At 36.2% G+C, this 27,643-nt stretch overlaps 1 protein-coding gene across 1 annotated transcript in view; it reads left to right on the top strand.

The window, feature by feature from the left end:
- LATS1 (large tumor suppressor kinase 1) overlaps window positions 1-26,844 on the top strand; it is a 38,999-nt gene extending 12,155 nt beyond the window's left edge. The window contains exons 2-8 of the mRNA XM_070376852.1: window positions 1,831-2,304; window positions 6,708-6,855; window positions 13,095-14,593; window positions 17,060-17,642; window positions 20,671-20,853; window positions 21,048-21,154; window positions 22,707-26,844. Coding sequence (XP_070232953.1) covers window positions 1,963-2,304; window positions 6,708-6,855; window positions 13,095-14,593; window positions 17,060-17,642; window positions 20,671-20,853; window positions 21,048-21,154; window positions 22,707-23,216 — 3,372 coding nt within the window. The 5' untranslated portion in view covers window positions 1,831-1,962 and the 3' untranslated portion in view covers window positions 23,217-26,844. The remainder of the gene's footprint in view (window positions 1-1,830; window positions 2,305-6,707; window positions 6,856-13,094; window positions 14,594-17,059; window positions 17,643-20,670; window positions 20,854-21,047; window positions 21,155-22,706) is intronic.
- Window positions 26,845-27,643: the final 799 nt, after the last annotated feature.

Raw genomic sequence — 27,643 nt, 5'->3', positions numbered from 1 at the left:
CATGGTCACATTGCCTCCGTCTCTTCTGTCTATCAAATCTCCCCTGCCTCTCATGCATGTACTTGCTCAACTGGATAATCTGTGATAATCTCCCCATTTGAAGATCCTTTAATGATATCTGCAAAGTCCCTTTTCCCAAATAAGGTAACATTTGCAGATTCCAGGGATTAGGAAGTGGTTAGCTTTTGGGATGTTATTATTCAGCCTACTACAGTGATTCTCTGTTGAGGGAGGGAATTATGAGGGACTTCTACCTTACATAATTACATGATATTTGAATTTTTTCAATAGGATGCATTTTTTTTATAATTGAAAGAAACAAAATTATATTTTCTTAAGAGTAAAAGGAATAAATCACTTGCATTTATTAGTTTAACAGATACTTCTGCACTGCCTGTATTTACCAGTTTCTGTGTTAGGGGAATGAAAGGCAAATGTATCCTGACATAGAGAAGCAAAACTATTCTTATTTTGTTTTTTTCCTCTCTATTAAGGAGAACCATCTTTGGAATGGTAAATAATAATAGTAAAATGATGGCTAACTTGGAGTTGAAACCCAAACTAAAGGCATGCCTAGATGGCTATAAATTAAGTGCAACCTAGATACTGAGAAAATTTAATAATGGCCCCAAAGCACAAGAGTAGTGATGCTGGCAATTCAGCTATGCCAAAGAAAAGCCATCAAGTGCTTGTTTAAAGTGAAAGTTCTCAGTTTAATAAAAAAAATATGTGCTGAGACTTTAAGATCTACCATAAGAAGAAATCGGAGAAGGCAATGGCACCCCACTCCAGTACTCTTGCCTGGAAAATCCCATGGATGGAGGAGCCTGGTGGGCTACAGTCCATGGGGTCGCTAAGAGTCGGACACCACTGAGCGACTTCACTTTCACTTTTCACTTTCATGCATTGGAGAAGGAAATGGAGATCTACTCCAGTGTTCTTGCCTGGAGAATCCCAGGGACGGGGGAGCCTGGTAGGCTACCGTCTATGGGGTCACACAGAGTCAGACACGACTGAAGTGACTTAGCATAGCATAGCATAAGAAGAAATCTGTACACAAAATTGTGATTGTGCAAAAGAAAAACAGAAATGTGCACTAGTTTTGCTGTTGCACCTCAAACTATGAAAGTTATCACCACAGTAAATGATATGTGCTTAGTCAAGACATAACATTTATACAGTAAGGTATTTTGAGAGAGAAGCTACATTCATGTTGTTACATGTATGTTGTTAATAAATCTTTTTTTTTAGGGGGGAGGGGGGAGCACCACACGGCTTGTGGGATGTTAGTTCCCTGACCTGGTATTGAACTTGAGGCATCTGGGGAATGAGAGTACAGAATCCTAACCCCTGGACTGCCAAGGAATTCCCATCGTTGTTCTATTTTATTATTAGTTGTTAATTTTTTACTGTGCCTAATTACTAAATTAAATTTTATCATAATTATGTATGTATAGGAAAAACATAGTACAGTTGACTCTTGAACAACTCAGGGGCTGGGGTGCCGACCCTTTGTGCCATTGAAAATTTGAGTATAACTTTACAGTCAGCCCTCCATTCAGCATCCTTGGATTCAACCAACCACCGGATTGTGTTGTACTGTAGTACCTATTTGTTGAAAAAAATCCAAATGTGAGTGGACCCATGTGTTTCAAGCCCATGTTGTTCAGAGGTCTACTGTATATACAGGGTTGGGTACTATGTGAAGTTTCAGGCATCTACTTATGGTTTTAAAAGGTATACCCCCTGGATAAGGGGATACCTGCTGTGCATGGCACTGCTTTATCAGTCAGTCACTTTATAGCTTTGTTTATTTTTTCTTTTATTTAGATTGTAAAGAATTGTAACATTCCCGGGGACTTCTGCAAAAGATTTTTTTAAGTTTTGCTCAAGGGAAAGCTCCGAATCTCAATCAAGTAGCTGTTAAAGTCTTTTGTGTGGGTTATACATATAGATGTTTTCATGAAGAGGAGTGAAAAGCCAGAAGGATATAGACAAATGAGGCCTAAGACCTTTCCTGCCAGTAACTACACTGGCAGCAGTCGGCAGATGCTGCAAGAAATTCGGGAATCCCTTAGGAACTTATCCAAACCCTCGGATGCTGCTAAGGCTGAGCAAAACATGGGTAAAATGTCATCTGAAGATCCGCGGCAAGTCAGAAATCCACCCAAGTTTGGGATGCATCATAAAGCCTTGCTGGAAATTCGAAACTCTCTACAGCCATTTGCAAATGAAACAAGTCGGAGTCCTTCAGAAGTTAATCCACAAATGCTTCAAGACTTGCAAGCTGCTGGATTTGATGAGGTAAGCACTGTTAAAAACAAAAGAATTTTTTTTACCTTATACTGCCTAAATGTTGCCTCTGAGAATTTATTTATGTATACAAATATGTAGAGCTTCCCTGGTAGCTCAGTCCCTAAAGAATCTGCCTGCAATGCAGGAGACTTGGGTTTGATTCCTGGGTTGGGAAGATCCCCTGGAGAAGGAAATAGCAACCCACTCCAGTATTTTTGCCTGGAGAATCCCATGGACAGAGGAACCTGGCAGGCTACAGTCCATGGGGGTCGAAAGAGTCAGACATGACTTAGCGACTGAACCACCAACTACCATCAGTTCAGTCGCTCAGTTATGTCCGACTCTGTGACTCCATGGACTGCAGCACACCAGGCTTCCCTGTCCATCACCACTTCCCATCACCAACATGCTCAAATTCATGTCCACCAAGTCAGTTATGCCATCCAACCATCTCATCCTCTGTCGTCCCCTTCCCCTTCTGCCTTCAATCTTTCCCAGCATCAGGGTCTTTTCCAGTGAGTCATACAAATATGTACATTCTACAAGCAAAGAATGTTGTTTACAATTTCATCAGTTATTGAAGCAAAATAATTAATATTTCTTTAGTTTTTTCCTGTGGTTCTGAGATTTAAAAGGTTATGAAGTCAGAGCCAAAGTGCAGGTGAGGAAAGCCACAGGTGGGGTCAGGGTAAGGACATCTGCTTGTGTGTCATAGTTGCTATGGTGAGCTGAGTGGCTGTTGAAATGATAGCCCTAAGGATATGAAGTTTAAGCTTATGTTACAGAGAAGGAAGTACAATCAGAGATATCATTAAGCAGTTATGCTCACATAACTCTCATACAAATCTTAAACTCACAAAAACTAAAAATTTATTTGTTGATCAATCTCCAAGAATTTCAGTTTTTTGATGAAATTTCAGTTCATGTTAATTATACTAACTTTAATATTTTTACCTTTAGAACTCATTTTTAAAGTTTTCATAGCCTTTATTATTTAATCATTTTGTTTAAGTAACTAATAAAATTTCTTTTCTGTGATTATATTCTTCAGGTGAATATTTTAAATGGCAGAAATCATTCTAGGTAAAAATGCCATGGAAATTATAACTAAATGTGAATAATCAGGCATTGATTACATTTTCTTTAAAAATTATAGTAACTTTTTTCCTGATTTTAAAAGTATCTATTCCATGTTAAAAATTAAACTGTATAAGGAAAAAAACTAAAAATTGCCTTTAGTTTCACCACACAAAAATAATTACCCTTAAAATTTCTTCACTTTGTTAATATTCTAGTGACCACATTTTCAGCTATCTCTATGTTTAATTTTAAAAATGAGAACCTAAGTAGGCATTGTAGTAATGGATTTGAAAAGGGAAATTTACAACAAAACTAGGAAGAAAAAAGATTCTTTCTGGCCCATTCTCTTCATTTGATTAATCTTATTTCCTATTAATTTTATATTTAAATGTTCTAAAAATATTGGATTTGTACCAGAAAATACATGTAGAGGAGAGAACCTGGTTAATAGTTGGAGGATTAAAGAAATGGCTTGAATGGAGATTTTTAGAGTACTCTTCCTAATCCTTTAGTCACAAGGAAGAGAATAAAGAGAAGGCTGAATCATTGATCTTTTACTTTCCTCTTACATAGTACTAGGAAGAGGAAGTTTAGGAAAGCACATGGCTATACCATAAAGGCCCTTAAGTGATAATGTGTATGTCAGATTAAGTGACATCATTAAATACGTATTTATGGAACTCTTACTGTATGTGAACCCATCAGTCAGGATAGGGAATCATAACAAAAATGCTCCATCCCCTTACTGAGAAAGTTGCTCAGCCGTGTCCGACACTTTGTGACCCCATGGGCTGTATAGTCCATGGAATTCTCCAGGCCAGAATACTGGAGTGGGTAGCCTTTCCCTTCTCCAGGGAATCTTCCCAACCCAGGGATCGAACCCAGGTCTCCCTCATTGCAGGCGGATTCTTTACCAGCTGAGCCACAAGGGAAGCCACCATACCTTTAAGAAACTTAAAATTTTTTTCTAACATAGACAGTTTTAAGAATTGTAAGTCATTGGTCAATGCCCTGTTCTTTATCTGTTGGCAATAACAAGAATTGCTTTGCATTACAAAGATGTTAGCTTTACTGCAATCACACATTTCAAAATTGTTTACCTTATGACATTAGTAGCCCCTTAAGCAAGGTTGCTTTACTAAAAACATTTAGACATTTATCAATCCTCATTTATTCAAATAAGGAATGAATGGTATTATTTATACTTGCAGTGATATAAAGAGTATGGCAATTTACTTCTGCCTCCTGAATCATTCTTTCTGATAGCTTCCCATTGTATTGCAGAATTTGTTCAAGATCCTAACTTGGTAGTTCAAAATTCTGATTCAGTTTTCACTTTTTTTTTTTTTGCCTTAAATATTTCAAGATTAATTTCCTCATAGGAATAAATATTAAATAGGATCACTGTATTCTTGAGTCACATATAGCTACAATCTCTGGAATATATTTTTGCTTCTAAGCATGAAAAACCAAAGCACAGCAATATGGACATAATGTTTTCTATCATACAGGACTTCTATTCCAAAGTTACTGATTTGAGGGTGCTCTTTTTCACACAGGCATTAACACCCCCACTTAAGGAACTCTTGGTTGATTTTGTTACAGATGTAACAAATATTTTAACATATAGCAATAAAATTCAAAAATAAAAGCCAGCATAATAATTAATCATCAAAATCACAAGCTGAAATTCTAATGCGCTTAAGGATATGGTTTCCACAGTGTTGAACAAGAATGGTGGGTATCAGTTTTCTTACCAACTGAGATGGCATTGCCATGTGATAATAGCATAAATACAGTTTTCAGTTCACTTGGTTTAACCAGTTTTAAAGTTAAGCACTCCCTGATGAATTTTAATTTGGGTGATTTGTATTATTTTAAATTTGCACATAAAGTGAGACTTACTAATCCTTTGTATCTCAGTACAAATTTGCAAAGTCTGATCACATAAAATGTGACCACAGTGTACCTTTTTATCTGTTGTCTAAGAAACAGGATACAAGAAGGACCAGTACCTAAATCAGTGATAGCAGCATTCCTCCAGAAATCCTTGTGTTTTTGTCTCATTGGTCAGAATTGTCATGTGGCCACTGTAGGTGTAAAGAAAACATCAATCAAAATCCTAGTAGCTTTTTAAAGAAAGAATAGATCTTGAGTAAGCAGCAAGTCTCTGCCACAGCCGTTTTTTACTAGGCCTCACAGTCATCTCCAGTCATTTCATGTAAGACGATTGCCTAAAGTGTCTGTTCAATCCATTAGTCTTCCTAAGCCATTTCTCATTTAAAAGTAGTTTTTGAAATAGTGAATCCTATAGGACAAGTAAGTAGCTGCCTCCCTCTTGAAAAATGCGTATCAGTATACTTTCTGCATGTTAGTGTATAATTTATGTTTACATAACATAAGGATAAGGAACAGAACAGGGGAACAAGCCATATCTGAGCTCCAGGCACTGTGCTGCTGTGCTTTTATGTATTTTCTTGTGTAATCCTCATGTCAATTCTGAGTGAATTACAGATGAAGAAATTGAGCTGAGATGTTAAATTAAGTTGCCAAAGTTGACTCAGTTCTAAAGTGAGGCTGGAGTGTATTTTTGCTTCTAAGCATGAGAAAATAATACAGGGCTGCTGGAACTCAGACTCTTTGGTTCCAGTTGATCTCAAACTCCTTTTTTTTTCCTGTCATACCACCTAGTCTCCTAAAGTCTTTGTGACATAATCATATGAAGTCTGAGTGTTTTCCCTCTGCCATTTGTCCTATATTTGTGTCCTTAAACTCTTAAGAGGGTAGGAACCAGAACAACATAGGTCTTTTACTAATAAACACAACAGAGATGTTTAATAAAATACTTCCCATGATGCAAAAGAGTGGTTTCCAGTATGTTGATTGATACTGTTTTTAACAATCTGATAGTCTCTGTTTATATAAGAATGAAATTAAGAATGAGAAAACTCAGAAGCCTGTTATTATGACTGTATCTGGGAAAAAACTCTAGAAGAAAACAGGAATACTTTACATAAAGGTGAAAATATTAAAGAAACATTTGAAGGATTTGAGGGTTTGTTTTGTTTTCTTTAGTAATTTGAGATTGTATGGATTTTTATACTTTTACTGTGCTGTACCTTGTAGCTTATTTATTTTATCTATAGTAGTTTGTATCTCTTAATACCCTACCCTTATCTTGTCCCTCCCCCCATAGTAGTTTTACAAACAGGACATTAGTATTATGGCTTGAGGCCTTGTTCCTCAAAATTATGAACTTCTCTAGTGGAAGTTATAGTGTTCTTTCCTTCTTATTAATTATATGATTTAAATTTTATTAAACTTCATGTCAGGATATGGTTATACAAGCTCTTCAGAAAACTAATAACAGAAGTATAGAAGCCGCAATTGAATTCATCAGTAAAATGAGTTATCAAGATCCTCGACGGGAACAGATGGCTGCAGCAGCTGCCAGACCTGTTAATGCCAACTTGAAGCCAGGTGATTAATCAATTTTTTTTTCTAATCTCTTATTTTATAATATTTAAAGATACTTAAGTATATAAAATGTTTTGTCTTAGGAACTGTTAAAAGCATCACAGTGAGAGTCTCAAGCCAGAATAATAACATTATAGTTGTTAAACCAAAATGAATTTGCAGATGGGGACCTAAAGTTCCATAGTTAATTCTGATAAGCAGCAGTCTAGGTTGAGAACTGCTTGATTGGTTATAATGCAACTGAAATATTTTTCTTTTTAACCATAAATATCATCATTCAAACTATTCATTTTTCATGTATATAATCTTTTCTTATTGTGAAACATGTTCGTCATAGATTTAGAAAGTAAATGAAATAAAGCACCACTATAAATACCCACCAGACTTTGGTATGTTTTATTTCTTAGTCTTTTTTTCCTGTGAAAAATGAGTGGATTTATATGTGTGTATTTTGTTTATTGTTTAAGTGAAAGCAGCTGCTGCTGCTGCTAAGTCACTTCAGTCGTGTCCGACTCTGTGTGACCCCATAGACGGCAGCCCACCAGGCTCCCCTGTCCCTGGGATTCTCCAAGCAAGATCACGGGAGTGGGTTAACATTTCCTTCTCCAACGCGTGAAAGTGAAAAGTGAAAGGGAAGTCTCTCAGTTGTGTCCGACTCTTAGCGACCCCATGGACTGCAGCCCACCAGGCTCCTCCGTCCATGGGATTTTCCAGGCAAGAGTACTGGAGTGGGGTGCCATCGCCTTCTCTGAGTGAAAGCAACTGCTGCTGCTGCTGCTAAGGCGCTTCAGTCGTGTCCGACTCTGTGCGACCCCATAGACGGCAGCCCACCAGGCTCCCCCGTCCCTGGGATTCTCCAGGCAAGAACACTGGAGTGGGTTGCCATTTCCTTCTTCAAGTGGAAGCAGAGGGCATATTAAAAGCTGCTTTATTCACTTACTTCACCATGTATAACTTTCATTGTTATTAAGTGGCCTACAAAACACTTAGCTACAGTGAGATAGATTTGTCACATATGTTATTTAGCTGCCTCTCATTTTTTGACATTTGCCTGGCTCTTTTTTTTTTTTTGCCATTACAGACATACTGAAGTAAATTCCCTTTTACCTAAATCTTTGTACATTTCTGATGATTAAAAGTAAAATTTTTACTTTTAAAAAAGTAAAAGGTAAAAGTAAATTTTCAAAGATTTACAGAAAGTGTTCTTATGGGCATACTTCATATTGTTGTGCTTCACTTCATTGCACTTTGCAGATACTGCATTTTTTACAAATTGAAGGTTTGTGGCAACCCTGCACCAAGCAAGTCTGTTGGTGCCATTTTGCCAGCATCGTTTGCTGAATTCATAAATATATGAAACCTTCCACCAATAAAAAGTATGACTCGCTGAAGGCTTAAATGATGGTTAGCCTTTTTTTTTAGCAATAAAGTATTTTTAATAAGATATGTACGTTGTTTTTTAGATGTAATGCTATTACCCACTTACTACGGTGTGTGTATATATATATATATATTCATATATTCACATGTGTGTGTGTGTGTATAAGGTAAACATAACCTTTCTACGCACAGAGAAACCAAAAAGTCTATGACTCACTTTATCGCATTATTCACCTTACTGACCTGGCCTAAAACTGAACCCACAACCGTCTCCATCCAAGATATGCCTGTATTGCTGTCCAGAAAGGTGTTACCAACTTAGACTGTCCCAATCAGTTTAATATGAGAATGCCTATATTTGTAAATCCTAGGTATTATCCTTTTCATATGTTTAATGGTTATGAAAGTACTGTCAGTTTACATCCACATTTCTTTGATCACTGGTGAGCTTGAACATTTGTTTATTGATTGTTTTTAAATTGACATTTTAATTCTTTCTTAATCTTGAGTTTATCTTTTTAAATTGATTTGTAAGAGGCCTAATATTTTCATTCTTTCATTCAGCTAATTTTTATTGGTCAACTCCTATTTCAGGCCCTTTGCTTGGCATTGGGTATAAAGTTCTTGCCCTTTTTTGGAATTGAGATTCTAGTGAGGGAGATCAAATACAGAAATACATGTAGAATTACAAGTGTGAAAGAAGAGCGGAGAGTTATGTGATTCTGTGGACTTATACGATAGAGGGGTTTTTGACCTGATCAAGGACATCAGAGAAAACCTTCCTGTTAAACTGATAATAGAGCTGATATCTGAAGAAAGAAAGGGTTAGTAGGGATGGATTTAGGGAGGAAGTTTGTTCCTATGCATGGCTTGTTTGGCAACATGGGAGACCTGGGTTCAATCCCTGGGTTGGGAAGATCCCCTGGAGAAGAGAAAGGCTACCCATTCCAGTATTCTGGCCTAGAGAATTCCATGGACTGTATAGTCCATGGGGTCACAAAGAGTTGGACACAACTGAAAGACTTTTGCTTTGACTTGTCTTTCAGTAAGGTATGTACATTTGAAGAAATGAAAGTGGCTCAAACGCTGAAAACAAGAGTGTAAGATACGAGTGGAGAAGTGCATAGGGGCCTGACTATGCAGGACTGTCTACTGATTTTATCCTAAGAGCAGTAGGAGGTAACGGAAACATTTCAAGCAGGGTAATGACATGTTTCACTTTGTGTTTCAGAAAGATAGCTGCAGTGGATGAGAAAGAATTAGAGCAAAGGAGGGTGTAGACTTGATAAGAAATACAGTACACAGGAAATGAAGGTAATTTGGACTAGGGAAATGGTGGTGAGAAAATTGAATGAATTAAGAAAGAGATAGGCGGAATAAAATTGATAGCATAGATACAGATTGCATGTGGTGGGTGATAACAGAGTTGAGTGACTCTTAGGCTTTTTGTGTATAAAAATGGATGGTGAGGCTTCACATTATGAAAGGGAATGCTCAGAGGACAGAACTTGGTAGAGAAAGATCATAAGTCTGGTTTTTGACATAAGGTTTAGTTAGGTTCATTGAGTTATCCAGCTGAAAGTGTCCCATTATATTGCAGAATTTGTTGAAGATCCTAGCTTGATACTTCAGAATTCTTATCCAGTTTTCACCTCTTTTGTGTAGGGGCGGGGGTGGGGGGCGGTGCAGTGCCACACCACTTTCAGGGTCTTAGTTCCTTGACCAGGGATTGAACCGGGAACCAGGGTGATTCATGGTTTGTCCATGTGGATGTTGAAGTTATAGAATGTTGTCAGGGCTTAGCAGAGAGTATCAAAGTTAGAATTTATGGGTGAATGAAGGTGAGCAAGTAGGTGTTCATTAAGTGTACGTTAAAAGAATGAATGTGACCTCCCACAGATAGCATGAGCTTCTCAAGAACTGGCTTTTGAAAAGAGAATGCAGAAATAACCATGATCTAGAAACATAATTGGAGAGCAAAGAAGTGGAGCTCCACCTTTTAACCCAGTTTATTTTTTAAAGAAAACCTTAATTGGAAAGGGCTGAAAGGAAAGTAATGTCAGCAGATGATAATCCGCTTTAAGAAGGTGGGGGAAAGCTTGGAGCAGAGGTCAGTAATGGAGGAGCATTTGCTCGTCATAGAATAAAGTGTGTCTAGAGGGCAGTAGTGGGGGGTTTAGGAAGTAGAAGAACAGAGATCTTCATGGGAGGTTCATAGCAATAAGGGTGGCAGTGTACTTGGGGCTTCCCTGTGGCTCAGACAGTGAAGAATCATACTGCAATGTGGAAGATCTGGGTTCGATGCCTGGATTGGAAGATTCCCTTGAAGGAGGGCATGGCAACCCACTCCAGTATTCTTGCCTAGAGAATCCCCATGTACAGAGGAGCCTGGCAGGCTATAGTCCATGGGGTCGTAAGGAGTTGGACACGACTGAGCAGAAGGCAATGGCACCCCACTCCAGAACTCTTGCCTGGAAAATCCCATGGACAGAGGAGCCTGGTAGGCTGCAGTCCATGGAGTCGTTAAGAGTTGGACACTACTGAGCGACTTCACTTTGACTTTTCACTTTCATGCATTGGAGAAGGAAATGGCAACCCACTCCAGTGTTCTTGCCTGGAAAATCCCAGGGACAGGGGAGCCTGGTGGGCTGCCGTCTATGGGGTCACACAGAGTCGGACACGACTGAAGCGACTTAGCAGCAGCAGAGCAGCTAAGCACGACTAAGCACAGTGTACTTGAGGGTTGAAGGAATTTCGTCTTAACTGATAAAAGTGGGAGAGTGATTTGGTGCTTTTGGCCTCAGCTGATTCTCCGAGGAAGGTAAGACTGAGCCTGTGGTCAGAGGACTTGTGTAACTTGCCCAGAGGGATGACTGTCCCAGAAATTATAGCCCCAGGATGCTGACAAACTTAGATAAAATAGAGTGTTAAACTGTCCATTCTGAATATTTACCAGTTTCTTTTTCATGTGTTCTTAAATACATTTTCTCCCAGGGTAATGTGGTGTTGACCTTTCAGATTTATGAGTGTTTCTTATTTGTTTTGTTTTGAATGGTGCTAAGTGTTTTATGTACTTAAATCTATCAGTCTTTTACTGTGTTGTTCTCTATATTTGTCATACTTGGGAAGACCTTCCCAGGAGGTACAAAGTACCCCAATATTAACAAATGTTCACTGCTTTGTTCCTAGTATACTTGTATGGTATCATCTTTAACATTTAAATGTTTAATCCTTCTGGAATATATTATTTATGTGTATTGTATTTTATACATATGTATTTTTCATATATTTTAAATACATTATATCAGCACTTTTCTAAGTGACAAAACTATTTTGAACACATCATTTTTTTTTCCTTTGGTATTGTATGTTTTCTTGCCTGTTTATTTGGAAATTCCGTTAAATAGAGACTCTGTAAAAACTCTACCTTATTTAGTGTTCAGCTAGTTATCCCTTACTTTTTTGTTTTAAAAGCCATACTGAAATATTTTTAAAATCAGTGTTACATTTATCAAAACTACAAATGGACACATCCTTTGGCTCAATAATGCCATTTCTAACAATTTATCTACCTAACATATCTATGAAATGATATCTGTACAAAATTCTTCATTGCTTTCGGAGGGGAGGGGTAAACCAAAAGATTGGAAACCACTTTAATAGCCATCAGGGAAACTGATTAAATAAATCTGGGTACAACCATATAGTGAAAAACTGTAATAACTTTTTTTTTTAAGTAAATAACTGCTTTATGTACTAATATAGAATCTTCTTTTTTTTTTAATGAAAAGACCCAGGCACAATAGTATATATAGGAGGTATATTGTTTTTTTTAATTGAAGTGTAGTCGATTTGTTTCTGATATACAGCAAAATGATTCACTTTTATATATATACATATATATATATATTCATTTTCATTTTTTTCCATTATGGTTTATTAACATAATGGACATTAAATATAGTTCCCTTTGCTATACAATAGGACTTTGTTGTTATCCACTCTAAATACAATAGTTTACATCTGCTAGCCCCAAACTTCCAATCCAGCCTCCCCCACCCCCACCCTCACCGCCTCAACAACCAGAAATCTATTCTCTATGTCTGTGAGTCTGTTTCTCAGACAGGTTCATTTGTGTCATACTTTAGATTCCACATGTAAGTGATACATGTTATTTGTCTTTCTCTTTCTGACTTACTTTGCTTAGTATGATAATCTCTAGTTGTATCCATGTAGCTGCAAATAGCATTATTTCATTCATTTTTTATGACTAACATTCCCATGGGGGTGTGTGTGTGTGTGTACACTACATCTTTATTCATTCATTTGTTAATGGACACTTAGGTTTCTTTCATGTCTTTGCTACTGTAAATAGTGGTGCTGTGAACATTGGGGTACATGTATCTTTTCAGATTATAGTTTTGTCCAAATACATGCCCAGGAGTGGTATTGCTGGATCATATGGCAACTTTTAGTTTTAGTTTTTTGATGACTCTCCATAGTGGCTATACCAATTTACATTCCCACCAACAGTTTAGGAGGGTTTCCTGTCCCCTTTCTAGTACTATTTACTTGTGTATTCCTAAAATATCTTACTGATGACATTGGTTACCTTCAGTGACAATGGTTGGCTAAGGGACAGGGATCAGTGTCCTTTTGTACTGCCTGAATTTTAAGCTATGAGAAGGTATTACCTAGTCAAAAATGGATAAAATTCTAAAATATAAAACCACATGCTGAAATTTTATTTTTGTAATTCTTGAAAGAGTATTATCTTTTAGTAGCCTTAGAATTCCAAGCTAAATTTTTTCAAAAGTAGGAGGTTAAAAAGCATGTTGTTTTTTTCTGTTTTATTCCCATAGGGAGTGTGCAACAATCAATTAACCGCAAACAAAGCTGGAAGGGTTCTAAAGAATCCTTAGTTCCTCAGAGACATGGTCCACCACTAGGAGAAAGTGTAGCGTACCGTTCTGAAAGTCCCAACTCACAGACAGATGTAGGAAGACCTTTGTCAGGATCTGGTATAACAGCGTTTACTCCAGCTCATCCTAGCAATGGACAGAGAGTGAACCCCCCACCACCTCCTCAAGTAAGGAGTGTCACTCCTCCACCCCCTCCAAGAGGCCAGACTCCCCCTCCAAGAGGTACAACTCCGCCTCCCCCATCATGGGAACCAAACTCTCAAACAAAGCGCTATTCTGGGAACATGGACTACGTCATCTCCCGAATCTCTCCAGTTCCACCTGGAGCCTGGCAGGAGGGCTATCCTCCACCACCTCTTAACACATCCCCGATGAATCCTCCTAATCAGGGACAGAGAGGCATTAATTCTGTTCCTGTTGGCAGACAGCCAATCATCATGCAGAGTTCTAACAAATTTAATTTTCCACCCGGGAGACCTGGAATTCAGAATGGTAGCGGTCAGACTGATTTTATGATGCACCAGAATGTTGTCCCTGCTGGCGCTGTCAATCGGCAGCCACCCCCTCCATATCCTCTGACCCCAACTAATGGACAAAGCCCCTCTGCTTTACAAACAGGGGGTTCTGCTGCTCCATCATCATACACAAATGGGAACATTCCTCAAGGTATGATGGTGCCAAACAGAAATAGTCATAACATGGAACTTTATAACATTAATATACCTGGACTGCAAACAACTTGGCCTCAGTCATCATCTGCTCCTGCCCAGTCATCCCCAAGCAGCGGACATGAAATCCCTACATGGCAACCTAACATACCAGTGAGGTCAAATTCTTTTAATAACCCATTGGGAAACAGAACAAGTCATTCTGCTAATTCTCAACCTTCGGCTACAACAGTCACTGCTATTACACCAGCTCCCATTCAACAGCCTGTGAAAAGTATACGTGTATTGAAACCAGAGCTGCAGACTGCTTTAGCACCTACACACCCTTCTTGGATACCACAGCCTGTTCAGAGTGTCCAACCTAGTCCTTTTTCTGAGGGTGCTGTTATGCCGCCTGTTGCTGAAGCTCCAAACTATCAAGGTCCGCCACCACCTTATCCTAAGCATCTGCTACACCAAAACCCATCTGTTCCTCCATATGAATCGGTCAGTAAGTCTAGCAAAGAGGATCAGCCAAGCTTGCCTAAGGAAGATGAGAGTGAAAAAAGTTATGACAATGTTGATACTGGAGATAAAGAAAAGAAACAGATTACCACTTCACCTATCACCGTTAGGAAAAACAAGAAAGATGAAGAGCGAAGGGAATCTCGTATTCAAAGTTATTCTCCTCAGGCATTTAAATTCTTCATGGAGCAACATGTAGAAAATGTGCTCAAATCTCATCAGCAACGTCTACATCGTAAAAAACAATTAGAGAACGAAATGATGCGGGTAAAACTTTTTTTATATTATTTTTTATTTTTATTGGAATGTAGTTGATTTACAATGTTGTGTTAGTTTCAGTTGTACAGCAGAGTGACTCAGTTATTCATATACATATACCCACTCTTTTTTATACTATTTTCCCATATAAGCCATTGCAGAATATTGAGTAGAGTTCCATGTGCCATACGGTACGCCTTTTTTAGTTATCTACTATGTAATATAGAGTAGTGTGTATATGTCAGTTCCAGTCTCCCAGTTTACTCCTTATTCCGTTGGTAACCATGTTTGTTTTCTACATCTATAACTCTAGATCTGTTTTGTAAATAAGTCCATTTGTACCTTTTTTTTTTCGATTCCACATATAAGTGATATTATATTTGTCCTTCTTTTTCTGACTTACTTCACTCTGTATGAGTCTCTAGGTCCATCCATGTTGCTGCAAATGGCATTATTTCATTCCTTTTATGGCTGAGTATAAAACCTTTAAAAGTTTCTATTTTTATACTTGATCATGTGTTTGCTTGGTGTTTATTTTAAAATATTGTGGTCTAGTATTTTTCTTCTTATGCTAAATGTATTATCAGTTATTTAAAACTCAGTAAACATTAAAGTACTTTAGATTATACCATTTTATTTTAGCATTTCAGGATTTACCCAGAATTTTCTATAATAAAATTGTAATAAATTAAGAAAAGTATAATTTGCAGTATGCAGTTTAGGTATACATAATCCCTTTAATGGAAACTGAAGCAAGAGTTATTTTCTAGAGTTTACATATTATCTTACATTTTAAAATAAACTAGAAATATCTTAGTCCTATCTCTTGATAAACTTATGAAACATGTATTTTTACTTATAGTTGTGTTGGGGCTTAGGGGTTTATTCATCAGGTTGGTCTTATTAGAAGTGTCAGAGACATCTCCTTTCAGTTATTTCCCCTTCTAATTTTATTTTTATAATGTACTAGAAAAATGTCCTGGAATTATTAAAATCTACTAAAAAGGAGATCAGAATAACTAAACCCTTTAGATTAATATCTGTTGTGATTCCACGTAACTCTCTTCTTTAGATACTATGGTGGTACTGTTATTTTTATCACATGTTTACAGTTCAGAGGTTTGACTCCCAGTCTTAGATCTACTGCCCCAAATCTTAAGAGGCTCATTTGTGTTAAAGTTTCTCATGACATTTGAGAGAGCTGTTCTTTTAAAATGATTTTTCTGGATCTGACTTCACAGTATAGTTACTCTTGTTATAAACTGAATTTATTGTGAGAAATATCATAATAACCTATATGGCTTATCCATATTTAGCTCTTAGGATTTCTTACTAAAGTCTGTCTGTATGTATTTTCTTAGTTTATTTTTCCTTTTTCCTCTTCACTTTCACTAATAGCTGATTTAAACTTTTATGGTGTTGGAAGCTTTGCTGACTTCTGTAGCCTCCATTACTGTGTAGGCAAGTAAGATTTTAAGAGAAACAGTTCTTTACTAAGTCTGGCATGCCACCCTTCTTAAAAGATTTTGCATGCAAATGCTTATTCTAACAGAAGCATGAGGTTGCTATATTTTAATTAGTCTTGCGTTTCTAGAGTTATCTACTTTTCAAAACAAATTCCTTTTCTATTTAGATTCTTAATTAATCCTTTATTAACTAGTCATAAATAGACTGTTCTTTCCTTCTAAAACCAGGTATTCCATGTCTACTTAGACATTGGTTTTTGGTTTTTGTTTTTATCTGGGTTTTTTTGGTATCTTCATAAGATACTCTTCTTTGAAATGTTCCAAAATATCTAAAAGACACCTTATAATCAAACAAGTAGTCCCTTTGAAATAAGGTAGGACATACTCTGTGCATTTTGTGTTAGTGATGGCTGTGAGTCCTACCCTTACTCTAATGCCCTGAAAAAGATAAAAGGAAAGACTGACTTACTAGTGAGTGGGTTGACTAGAGAAGATATTCTTTTGTTCTTAATACATCAGTTTTTTAGAATAAATGAACCTGGAGTGGAAGAATTTCTTTTCATGAAGACCAAAATGAGAATATTTGAGACATAGGCATTCTATAAGTAGATGCATATAATGAAAGCAATCCGATTATGTAGTTTGGGATGAATGTGCAGGGAGAGATAGATGAGGGTGCATGTTAACATGTTTGGCGATTGCACATTGGGAACTCTTTTTTTAGTGCATTAGAGAGGAGTAGAAAGCTGACCACTGATAGCATCTTCTCCTTGCTCTCCACAGCAGACTCTGCATTTGTATTCACGTTGTGTATCCTGTTAACTATCCCTTATGCTGCACTTTTGATAATTAATTTTCTCTGAAATATATTCTAGATTTCTAACATGCTTTATTAAAAATTATTATGCTTTTAACCTTTAAATATATATGCCTGAACTTTTTCCAAGCGATTTCTTAATATTTAGTATAGAAGATAATTCCTCATTTAATATTTAGTTTATTTGCCTAGGTTGGATTATCTCAAGATGCCCAAGATCAAATGAGAAAGATGCTTTGCCAAAAAGAGTCTAATTACATCCGTCTTAAGAGGGCTAAAATGGACAAGTCTATGTTTGTGAAGATAAAGACATTAGGAATAGGAGCATTTGGTGAAGTCTGTCTAGCAAGAAAAGTAGATACCAAGGCTTTGTATGCAACAAAAACTCTTCGAAAGAAAGATGTTCTGCTTCGAAATCAAGTTGCTCATGTCAAAGCTGAGAGAGATATCCTGGCCGAAGCTGACAACGAATGGGTAGTTCGTCTTTATTATTCATTCCAAGACAAAGACAATTTATACTTTGTAATGGACTATATTCCTGGGGGTGATATGATGAGCCTATTAATTAGAATGGGCATCTTTCCAGAAAATCTGGCACGATTCTACATAGCAGAACTTACCTGTGCAGTCGAAAGTGTTCATAAAATGGGTTTTATTCATAGAGATATTAAACCTGATAACATTTTGATTGATCGTGATGGTCATATTAAATTAACTGACTTCGGCCTCTGCACTGGCTTCAGATGGACACATGACTCTAAGTACTACCAGAGTGGTGAGTAAAATCATAAAATTTGTATGTATTCATATGACTTATTAGTGTAATAAAATATAAGATGATATTATCCCTGGATGGGAGCCAGAAGTCCTGGGTCAGGTCTTAACTCCATTGGATAAATGTGAGTGAATCCTTTAGATACTTAGATTTATAAAATGAAAATGTGTTAGAATTATTTATTTCTAAATGTCATTAACATTTTTGAGTTAATCTCTTTACATTTTGTTAATGTGAAATGTGTTGGACAAATAACAATTTGAAAAATAGTTAAAAATTTTTTTTAATTGAAGGATAATTGCTTTACAGAATTTTGTGGTTTTCTTTTTTTTTTCCTTAAATTTTTTATTTTTTATTTTTTTTACTTTACAATATTGTATTGGTTTTGCCATATGTCAACATGCATCTGCCACAGGTGTACACATGTTCCCCATCCTGAACCCCCCTCCCACCTCCCTCCCCATACCATCCCTCTGGGTCATCCCAGTGCACCAGCCCCAGGCATCCTGTATCCTGCATCGAACTTGGACTGGCAATTCGTTTCTTATATGATATTATACATGTTTTAATGCCATTCTCCCAAATCATCCCCCTCTTCCCCTGGTTTTCTGTCATACAACAGTTTGGAAATAATTTTTAAATGAAGCCCCCTACACACCACTTAGCTTAAGAATTAGGTTATTAGTATTTTTGAAGTCCCTAAACTATCACTTTGCTTTCTTTCCTCCACAGAGGTAACCTTTATTTCAAAACTCCATAATCAGTTCTTTACTTTTCTGTATACTTTTATGCATATCCCTGAACAACATATTACTTCATTTTGCCTACTCTTGAACCTTTATTTAAATGTAATCATTCTACATATATTCTTCTATGTTGACTTCCTATATTTGTTTGAGGTTCATCTGTGTTCCTGCATATAAATAAATAGTAACATTTATTTTCATAGCTCTTAGGATTCCATTGTATGACTGTTATACAGCTTGTTTAAACACTTTATGTACATGATTCTCTTTAATCCTCACAGTACCATTGTGAGGCAGAGTGAAGAACCTGAGGCTAAGTTAGAAATTTGCCCATGGTCGGACAGAAAATAAGTGTAAGGGCTAGGCTTTGAACCCAGGTTTGTCTGCTTACAGGGCCCATGTTATTTCTGCTATACCACACTGCCTCACCAAGATCCCTCCAAGCACTAATGGAAGTGTAAGCCAATCTAACACGTGCTGAATACTTACCATGACTAGGTGCTTTATGTATATTCTAATTTAATGTTCACAGCAATCCTCTGAGGTAAGTATGATTGCCTCCAGTGCTTCTTGTGAACACAAGCGGATTTACATTAAATGGATAGAACTGAAGATATCTGAACCTACTTTAATGTTCAGGTTAACATAATTTAATATCTCCCCTGATTTACCTGAATCTTATCTGGGGCTTATCTTAAAAATATGATTCTTAGGCTCTATTCCAGTCTTCTGATTGAAAATCTCCACTGGAGGGTAGAAATTGTATTTTAATCAAACATTCCAGTTGTTTATTATAGTTAGGTTAGTTTCAGATTTTTTTCCCCTAGGTGATTTCATCCAGTCATAGCTTTAATTACTACCTCTGCATCAGTGAATTCCAAATCTCTCTTCAGAAATGTCCTCCCCCTTTCATAAGGATTCCTAATAGGCCTTTCAAACTTAAGACTGCTAATAAATGATTCTTAATTTCTCCCCCTCCCTATTTATTCCCCCTCCCTTTTGGTAAATTGTACTACCACCACCCATCCTTGATTCTAAATGTGTTCACTTTTCTCCATCTGCACTATTATCATCATAGTCCAAACTTAACTTTAATAGCCTCTTACCTGGTCTCTTTTTCACCCTTGTCCTCTCTATAATCTGTTCTCTATACAGCAGTTAAAAGTTTTTTTAAACGTATTATCAGACCTTTTCATTACTTCAAGAGAATGAAAAGGTTTGATGCGTGTTTTAAAAGAAATGCCTTCATTTAATACTTATGTATATATGTAAGTATATTCATATATATAAATACATATATATATATATATTCCAGTATCTTCACTGTACTTGGAGTAAAAGGCAAATCGTTTCTTGTAAAACCCACGTGCGCTGTTTCCTGCTCCATTTCGTACCATTCTCCCCTTTACTAACCACACTGGTCCTCTCGAGTACTGTTGTGTGTAGAATGCCTTGTCTGGTTTTCATATTGTTGAGTTCCTCTTTTTTTTTAAACAAATGTCACCTCAGCACATTTGCCATATCACCGCATGTTGATTCTCTGTACGGGATGCATCACTGGTTCTTACATATGTATTTGTTATATTTTCCCCCTACTGATAACCTGCCTGAGAGAAGAATATTGTCTTTATTGTTAATGTTGTCATTTGCTGAATAAATGAAACACAAATCTAATTTGTTTGAAACTTTGTCCAGAATAGTATTGGAGAGCAGCCTGAATAACAAATTCTCAGACCTGCCTACTCAGTAACTTTTATTGTCCTCATTTATTGTTGAGTAAATTACTGCATCTTAGGCTAATTTTTCTTAGTGTAAGACTTGTCCTATTGGTATTTCAAGAGTACAGTCTCTAGTTATTAATAATCACACCATCAGTGATTTGGCATACATTGGGTCTTAGCTTGTCAACACGGAGAAATGTTGTTAACTCTAAACTAGGCAATGGCACCCCACTCCAGTACTGTTGCCTGGAAAATCCCATGGACAGAGGAGCCTGGTAGGCTGCAGTCCATGGGTCGCTAAAAGTCGGACACGACTGAGCGACTTCACTTTCACTTTTCTCTTTCATGCATTGGAGAAGGAAATGGCAACCCACTCCAGTATTCTTGCCTGGAGAATCCCAGGGATGGTGAAGCCTGGTGGGCTGCCGTCTATGGGGTCGCACAGAGTCGGACACGACTGAAGCGACTTAGCATAGCATAGCATAGCATAGGATGTCTAAAGATTAAACAGATAGGTTTACTCTTGTTTTTATTTATTTATGTATGTATTTTACTATACAGGTGACCATCCACGGCAGGATAGCATGGATTTCAGTAATGAATGGGGTGACCCCTCTAACTGTCGATGTGGTGATAGACTGAAACCACTGGAGCGGAGAGCTGCACGCCAGCACCAGCGGTGTCTCGCACATTCTTTGGTTGGGACTCCTAATTATATTGCGCCTGAAGTCTTGTTACGAACAGGTAGACGTTTGTCTTACAAAGAATCTCAGTATGCCTGTAGACCAGGAGAATATGGCTAATGGTTCAGGTTTACAATAAAAGTATTAATTCTATAGTATAAATTGGTGATTTAATATTAATTTTGATTTTATTCATTCTGAGCAGTTTTTTCTAAAGTGCTTATGAATAACCATAAATTTGGTGTCTAATTTTAGGCTATACACAGTTGTGTGATTGGTGGAGTGTTGGTGTCATTCTTTTTGAAATGTTGGTAGGACAGCCGCCTTTCTTGGCACAGACACCATTTGAAACACAAGTGAAGGTAAGGTGTAGAATCTGTACCAAAATAATCATTATGAAGCCCCAATACCATACACCTTTATCAGTCCTTTATTTAGAGCATCTTAATTTACAATTAAAGAATGAGCTTGTAAGGATATAGGAACCTACTGAAATTCCACGTGTGCTCTCCCCCGTGTGACTTTAACACCCCCATATCCTTCCTCATGCACACACTACAGTCATGGCTCTTCCTCTTACAAGTTTTTAGTACCTTTTGAAGATGTATTCCAATTTATTCTTTCTACTGACTGCTGGCTGTGTTTCCTTTCATGTACATTCTGACCCCAAACTACTAACAAATGTCTATATCTCCCTAGCACTTAAATGAAAAGCTGTTCACAATTTTGATCACAAATTATCCCATTTAAGAAGCCTTTTAGTAGCCTTGTCTATAAAGTCCAAGTCTTTCGTTTGTTCATACCATTCCCTCTGTATGGAATACCCTTCTTTCTCTCCCATGTTTCACAACTTTCCCTCTGGGCATTTTTAATCATTCTTTGAGCATATCTTGACATATACTATCTTTTCTATGACACTCTCCTCAAGTTATAACTTCTGTCTGTCACTTCATTTAATACATTATATTTAAAACTTCCTTCAGAATTTCTTTTGTTACAGGTTTACTGGTAATACATTCTCTCAGGTTTGTGTCAGATCTTTATTTTGCCTTCATTTTAATACATATGTATATATGAAATAAATGCATAGGTAGAAATACAAATATGTTTGTGTAGGTGCTGTGTGTGAAAGATTGGATGCTTTCTCCCTAAAGATGAAGAACAAGGCAAGGATGTCTGGTCTGAGTCTTATTCAGCATAGTTCTGGATGTCTTAGCCAGTGTAATACAGCAGTGAAAGAAAAAGCATAAAGGTTAGAAAAAAAAAAACTTGCTTTATTCACAGGTGGCATAATTTTCTATATTGAAAATCTCAGGCAATCTGTGAAAAACTCCATAGAACTAATAAGTGACTTTAATACGGTTGTAGGGTATGAGAGTAATATGTAAAAATCAATCGAATAGGTGAGCCAATTCTAAAATTCATTTTGGTGGACAAAGAAACTGATAACAAAAACAAGTTTTTAAAAGGACAGAGTTTGAGGAATCAACTACTTGATTTTAAGACTTAAGAGGAAGTTACACTAATCCAGATAGTATGATATTGGCAAGAGGAAAGAATCAGTGAACTTAAAGAAAAATCGATAGAAATTATGCAGTCTCAACAGCAGAGAGAAAAAAGAATTTGAAAGTACAATAACTTCAGGGACTTCCCTGGCAGTCCAGTGGTTAAGACTGCACTCTCAATGCAGGAGGCATGGGTTTGATCCCTGGTCAGGGACCTAAGATCCCACAAGCTGTGTGGTGTGGCCAAAAAACAAACCAAAAAAATAAAGGTAAGGAATGTGAAATACCATGCAATTTATGTAAAAACACACAAACACAAATAGTCCAGTAAGACTTCTTCATATAAAACTTAGAGGAAATTTGTTTTTCTTACCTCTTTCCTTCTAATTTTTAAAAATCTTCTTTAAAGGTTATCAACTGGCAAACATCTCTTCACATCCCACCGCAAGCTAAACTGAGTCCTGAAGCCTCTGATCTTATTATTAAACTCTGCCGAGGACCAGAAGATCGCTTAGGCAAGAATGGTGCTGATGAAATAAAAGCTCATCCATTTTTTAAAACAATTGATTTTTCCAGTGACCTGAGACAGCAATCTGCTTCATACATTCCTAAAATCACACACCCAACAGATACATCAAATTTTGATCCTGTTGATCCTGACAAGTTACGGAGTGATGATAATGAGGAAGAAAATGTAAATGACACTCTCAACGGATGGTATAAAAATGGAAAGCACCCTGAACATGCTTTCTATGAATTTACCTTTCGGAGGTTTTTTGATGACAATGGCTACCCTTATAATTATCCAAAACCTATTGAATATGAATATATTAATTCACAAGGCTCAGAGCAGCAGTCAGATGAAGATGATCAGCACACAGGCTCAGAGATGAAAAATCGTGATCTAGTGTATGTTTGACACACTAGGAAATAATTGTAATGAGGATTTGCAAAAAGGCCTGAAACGCAGGGTTTTTTGAAGCTCTGAGAGTAAAATTATGCAAATGTGACAGAGCTATGTATGTGTGCTCTGTGTACAATATTTTATGTTCCTAAATTATGGAAATCCTTTTAAATATTAATTTATTCCAGCCTTTTAAATCAGTAATTTAGAAAAAAATTTGTTATAAAGAAAGTAAATTATGAGCTGAATATTATAGTCAGTTCTTGGTACTTAAAGTACTTAAAATAAAAAATAGTGCTTTGTTTAAAAGGAGAAGCCTGTTTTCTATGTGTACATAATGCTAAATAATTTTAAAAAACAAGAATTTTTGAAAATTTTTTGAAAGACAGTTTTAGTTTTATCTTGCTTTAACCAAATATGAAATATACCCCACATTTACAGAGCTGTTTTTTTTTTTTTCTTTCCCCATAACTTTATTCTTAGAAAAAATAAGCTCTAGAAATGAAGGCATCATGGTGGTGAGTGTTCCTAGGCTAACGATAATCTGTATAATTCACATTTGATAAATAAGAAATACAAAGTTGAATATGAATACAAAATATGAAATACAAAAATGAAATATAGTATGCTCATCCAAATGAAAAATAGTGCAGCTTATCTTTTTTTCCCCTCTGTAGAGTATTTAATTTTTTAATATATCTCAAAAATTAATGACTTTGAAAGAAGCAAATCACTACATTTTTCTTTCCATACTGGTATTTTTAATGCTGCTTTCAGTTTTTAAAGGGAATAAAGCTGCCATAAATTAAAAGTTTCAGTACTAAAAGCTAAGATCTTTCACATTTTGACTCTGAAATTAAAAAAAAAAATAATTCCACATGTTAAGCAGAGAGATTATTTTCAACTTCATATAAAACTTTGATTAGAACTTACTTGTGGGTACCTTTGGATTATGTCATCAATAATGTTGTAGATTTCCTCTTTCAAAACAGTGCTGCATACATGGACTGTTACTGGCAAAGGAAAGTCTGGCTATTTGGCAGCATTTTACCTATGGTCAGATTAATTGGTGAAAAAATTATTATTATGTAACTCCTAATTAAGATGGCCATTAGTAATTAGGAAAAATACATAGTGGTCTTTTAGAAAATTCAAAACCTCATAACTTATTTAAAGTTAAATAATATGTCCTTCAGCATTACTATTATATATAATACTTAGGTTTTAAGGACAACTTGTTGTTTCATACCAGAATACATTTAGCTTATCTTGTAGGAAGGGGGAAGGGGCTCTAATTCTAACATTAGTAAAATTTGTATTTTATTTGCTTTTCTTAAGCTCCACTGGTAGGGAATTGTTTTATCACAACTTAAGAGGCATAATTTTAGTGATTTTCAAACTTATTCATATAAAAGCTAATGGAATCATATATGTAAGTAAAATTAAAGGCAAAAAAAAAAGGCAAAGCCTGTTCGAGCTGAATTGGGGAGGGCAAAGATTAATTAGCTCACACTTAAAACGTTTTCATAGGTGGCCTTCTCAGAGCACTGCATAACCCACTATGTAATGGTGGGTCTTTGGCAGTTATTGGTCGTTTTGAGAATCTGATGAAAATTGTGGGCTCTGTTCCCAGAAAAATGCACATCAACAGATATGCCTAAGATGTCACATTGCAGTTGGATGTATTGAAACCTGTCACAAACTCTTGGTTATGGACCTCTGTCCTATAAGAACACTGATATATTAAATTAAGAACTTTGCTTTAAATTTACTGATGAGTGCTCAGATTAGCACATCTTGTATAAACTGATAATTTCTGATGAGAAAGGTCTGTACCATGTGATAAGATATCCTTGTGAATGCCTCTTTCTGGGATAGCGCTCCACTTTAAACATACCCTTTCAAGGGCACTAACATACATGTTTGACTTGTTACAGTCTTAATACAGAAATATTTTGAAGGACCTCTACTCAGAATTGTGAGAAAATGCACTATGTAAGACAGCAGTCATCACTTCATGGAGCATTTGATTAGTCCTGTGAAATTCTATGCAAAACGTATTAATTCAAGAACTTTTGTTGTTACCCCCATTGCTCTTCAGGCTTTCTCAGATTTATTGAAATTTCCATTTAGTTTTTATTTCTGGACTATGGTGCAATACAGTAGAGAACCAACGTTGTTACAGTTACATTGTAGAAAAACTAAGGTGCTGTCTTCCCCCTCTCCCCACAAAATCCGTGTTGCCTTTACTTCTCAAATGTAACAGACACTACCAATATTGTATCCTTTTAAATTTCCTCTGACAATATACACTTTTTGTATTTAAATGAAGCAGTGTACAAGCCTTTAGTATCTGCATTTTTTAACAGTTTGGATATACTGTCATATTCCCAAACTATTAAACTACATTAAGCTGACTTATTCCCAAACTATATTCCAGTAGGAATCTGGTGCTTCCTGCCAAAAAGATGAGACCAATGTCAAAAATCTATATGCTCTCAGTTGAAATAGAGTGAAAACACTGATGAATCATGTTTTCTTTTTAAAATAATTTTGCCAGTCATTAAAAAAAAAACAACTTGCTGTCTTTCTTATACTTTCCCCTTTTATGCATATCAATAGTATTTATGACATGTGTTCTGTAATTATGTAATTGTAGATACAGTTATGTATTGTCCAGTGATGTCCTAAGGCAGGCCCTGTTGCTATATCTTTTCTACCTTATTTGTAATAGAAACTATAGAATGTATGACTAAGAAGTCACTTTGAAATTGACTTTTTAAAAAAGTTATTACCTTCTGCTGTTGCGAAGTGCAAAACTGTGAGTGGAAATGATTTATTCTGACTTAATAATATGTTGAAATTAGAGAATACAGTGGGAGGATTTTTAGATATTGCTGCTGCTGTTACCTAAGGTACTTTAGACATTTTTCTTTAATAAACAAAAATAAACAAAAATCCCTTTGGTATTTAAAGTAAAACATTTAGCCTGTTTGTTTTAATCTAAAACAAAAAGTAATTTTGGTCAATATAATGGTATATTTGTAAAGCGCCTTAATAGATCCCTTGTGAAGGCACTATATACCACAGTTTACTTTTATATTGTATTATGTATATAAGTATTTTGTATTAAAATTGAATCAGTACAACACTACAGTTTTATAAAGTAATGCTTTGTTAGGAAAAGGAATTACAGCTTTGCAATATAACTGAATCGTTTTGCATACTTATGAATGTAGTAGAAATGAATAATCAGCCTGTGTTTTTAATGAATCTATTTGTATTTTCCCAATCATTTTCTCTAGTGTAACATTTGCTGGGATCATAATAAAAAAAAAAAAAAAAAAAGGCAAAATTCAAATCTTTAAATTATGTGTGGAAAGCTTTTAGGGTAAGTTGATTTTATTAATTGAAAAATTTAATCTTTTTATTCTCAGAAAATTTATGGTCAAAAATCTGATACTTTGGAATTAAAAAAAAAAAAATATATATATATATATATATGTAGCTAATGATAATTCCTACTTAGATTAAGGCAAACTGAATAGAGTTAGTGTAAACCAGTAAAATGTTTTCATTTTGTCCAATATAAGTACAATAAATAGTTCATGTTAAAGGCTTCCTTTAGGTCAGTACAGGTTTAAAAAATTAATAATTTTCAACTATTAAACTCTGCGTCTAGTATCATTTGAGTCCAGTTTATGATTTTTAAAATGTGAAGTTATTGGCTAATCTCTTTTCCTTTATTTACAGTCTTTTACTTTATCACATGAACTGCCTACCAAATATATATGTTGTTGTTATACCTTAAATCCATTTTACGTAGATGAACAAGCATTTAGGGGTTTCCCCCCCTTTTTCAAGTATTACCATCATTCTTAGGTCTCCTTTTATCCTCTTGTCTGCACACACTTTATATTTGGTCTATATGAGACTGTTGTGTAACTGATGCAAACTGCATTATGCTTATGATTCCTTTTACTACTATTTTAAAAAATTTCCTATTAATTATTTGTCCTTTTAGTTACCTAGCATATTTTTGGTGGGTGAGAGGTGATAGGGACTCCACGCAACCAACCCATTTTCCCTTTTAATTCTGTTAATTCTTGTATACAGTGTGTTTGCCTTCATATGTCATCACCATTGTCATCCAAGAGCTGTCTGCCAGGCTGGCTGTGGTTTCAGCAGACCTCCATCACAGTTGAATTTCTCTTTGCCCAAGCTTATTTCCCCTGACTCCCACACCATCTTCTTGCTGACAGCTGAATGGGAGACATGCACTGCTGGTCTTGGAGCGTCTCCCGCTGAGGTGGGGGCAGCTTCAGCCACAGACACTGGTGGCAGCCCTTCTTGGGAGCTCCTACCACATGAACCATGGAGCTGGCTGGTGCCATTGTGGAACCCTCGTTCTAGCTAGTTCATTAGCTTTGTCATTTTAATAC

The sequence above is a fragment of the Bos mutus genome, chromosome 9, assembly GCF_027580195.1.
Source record: "Bos mutus isolate GX-2022 chromosome 9, NWIPB_WYAK_1.1, whole genome shotgun sequence".
Lineage (NCBI taxonomy): Eukaryota > Metazoa > Chordata > Mammalia > Artiodactyla > Bovidae > Bos > Bos mutus.
The sequence above is the reverse complement of the archived record's forward strand: the minus strand, read 5'-3'. Positions and strand labels throughout refer to the sequence as shown.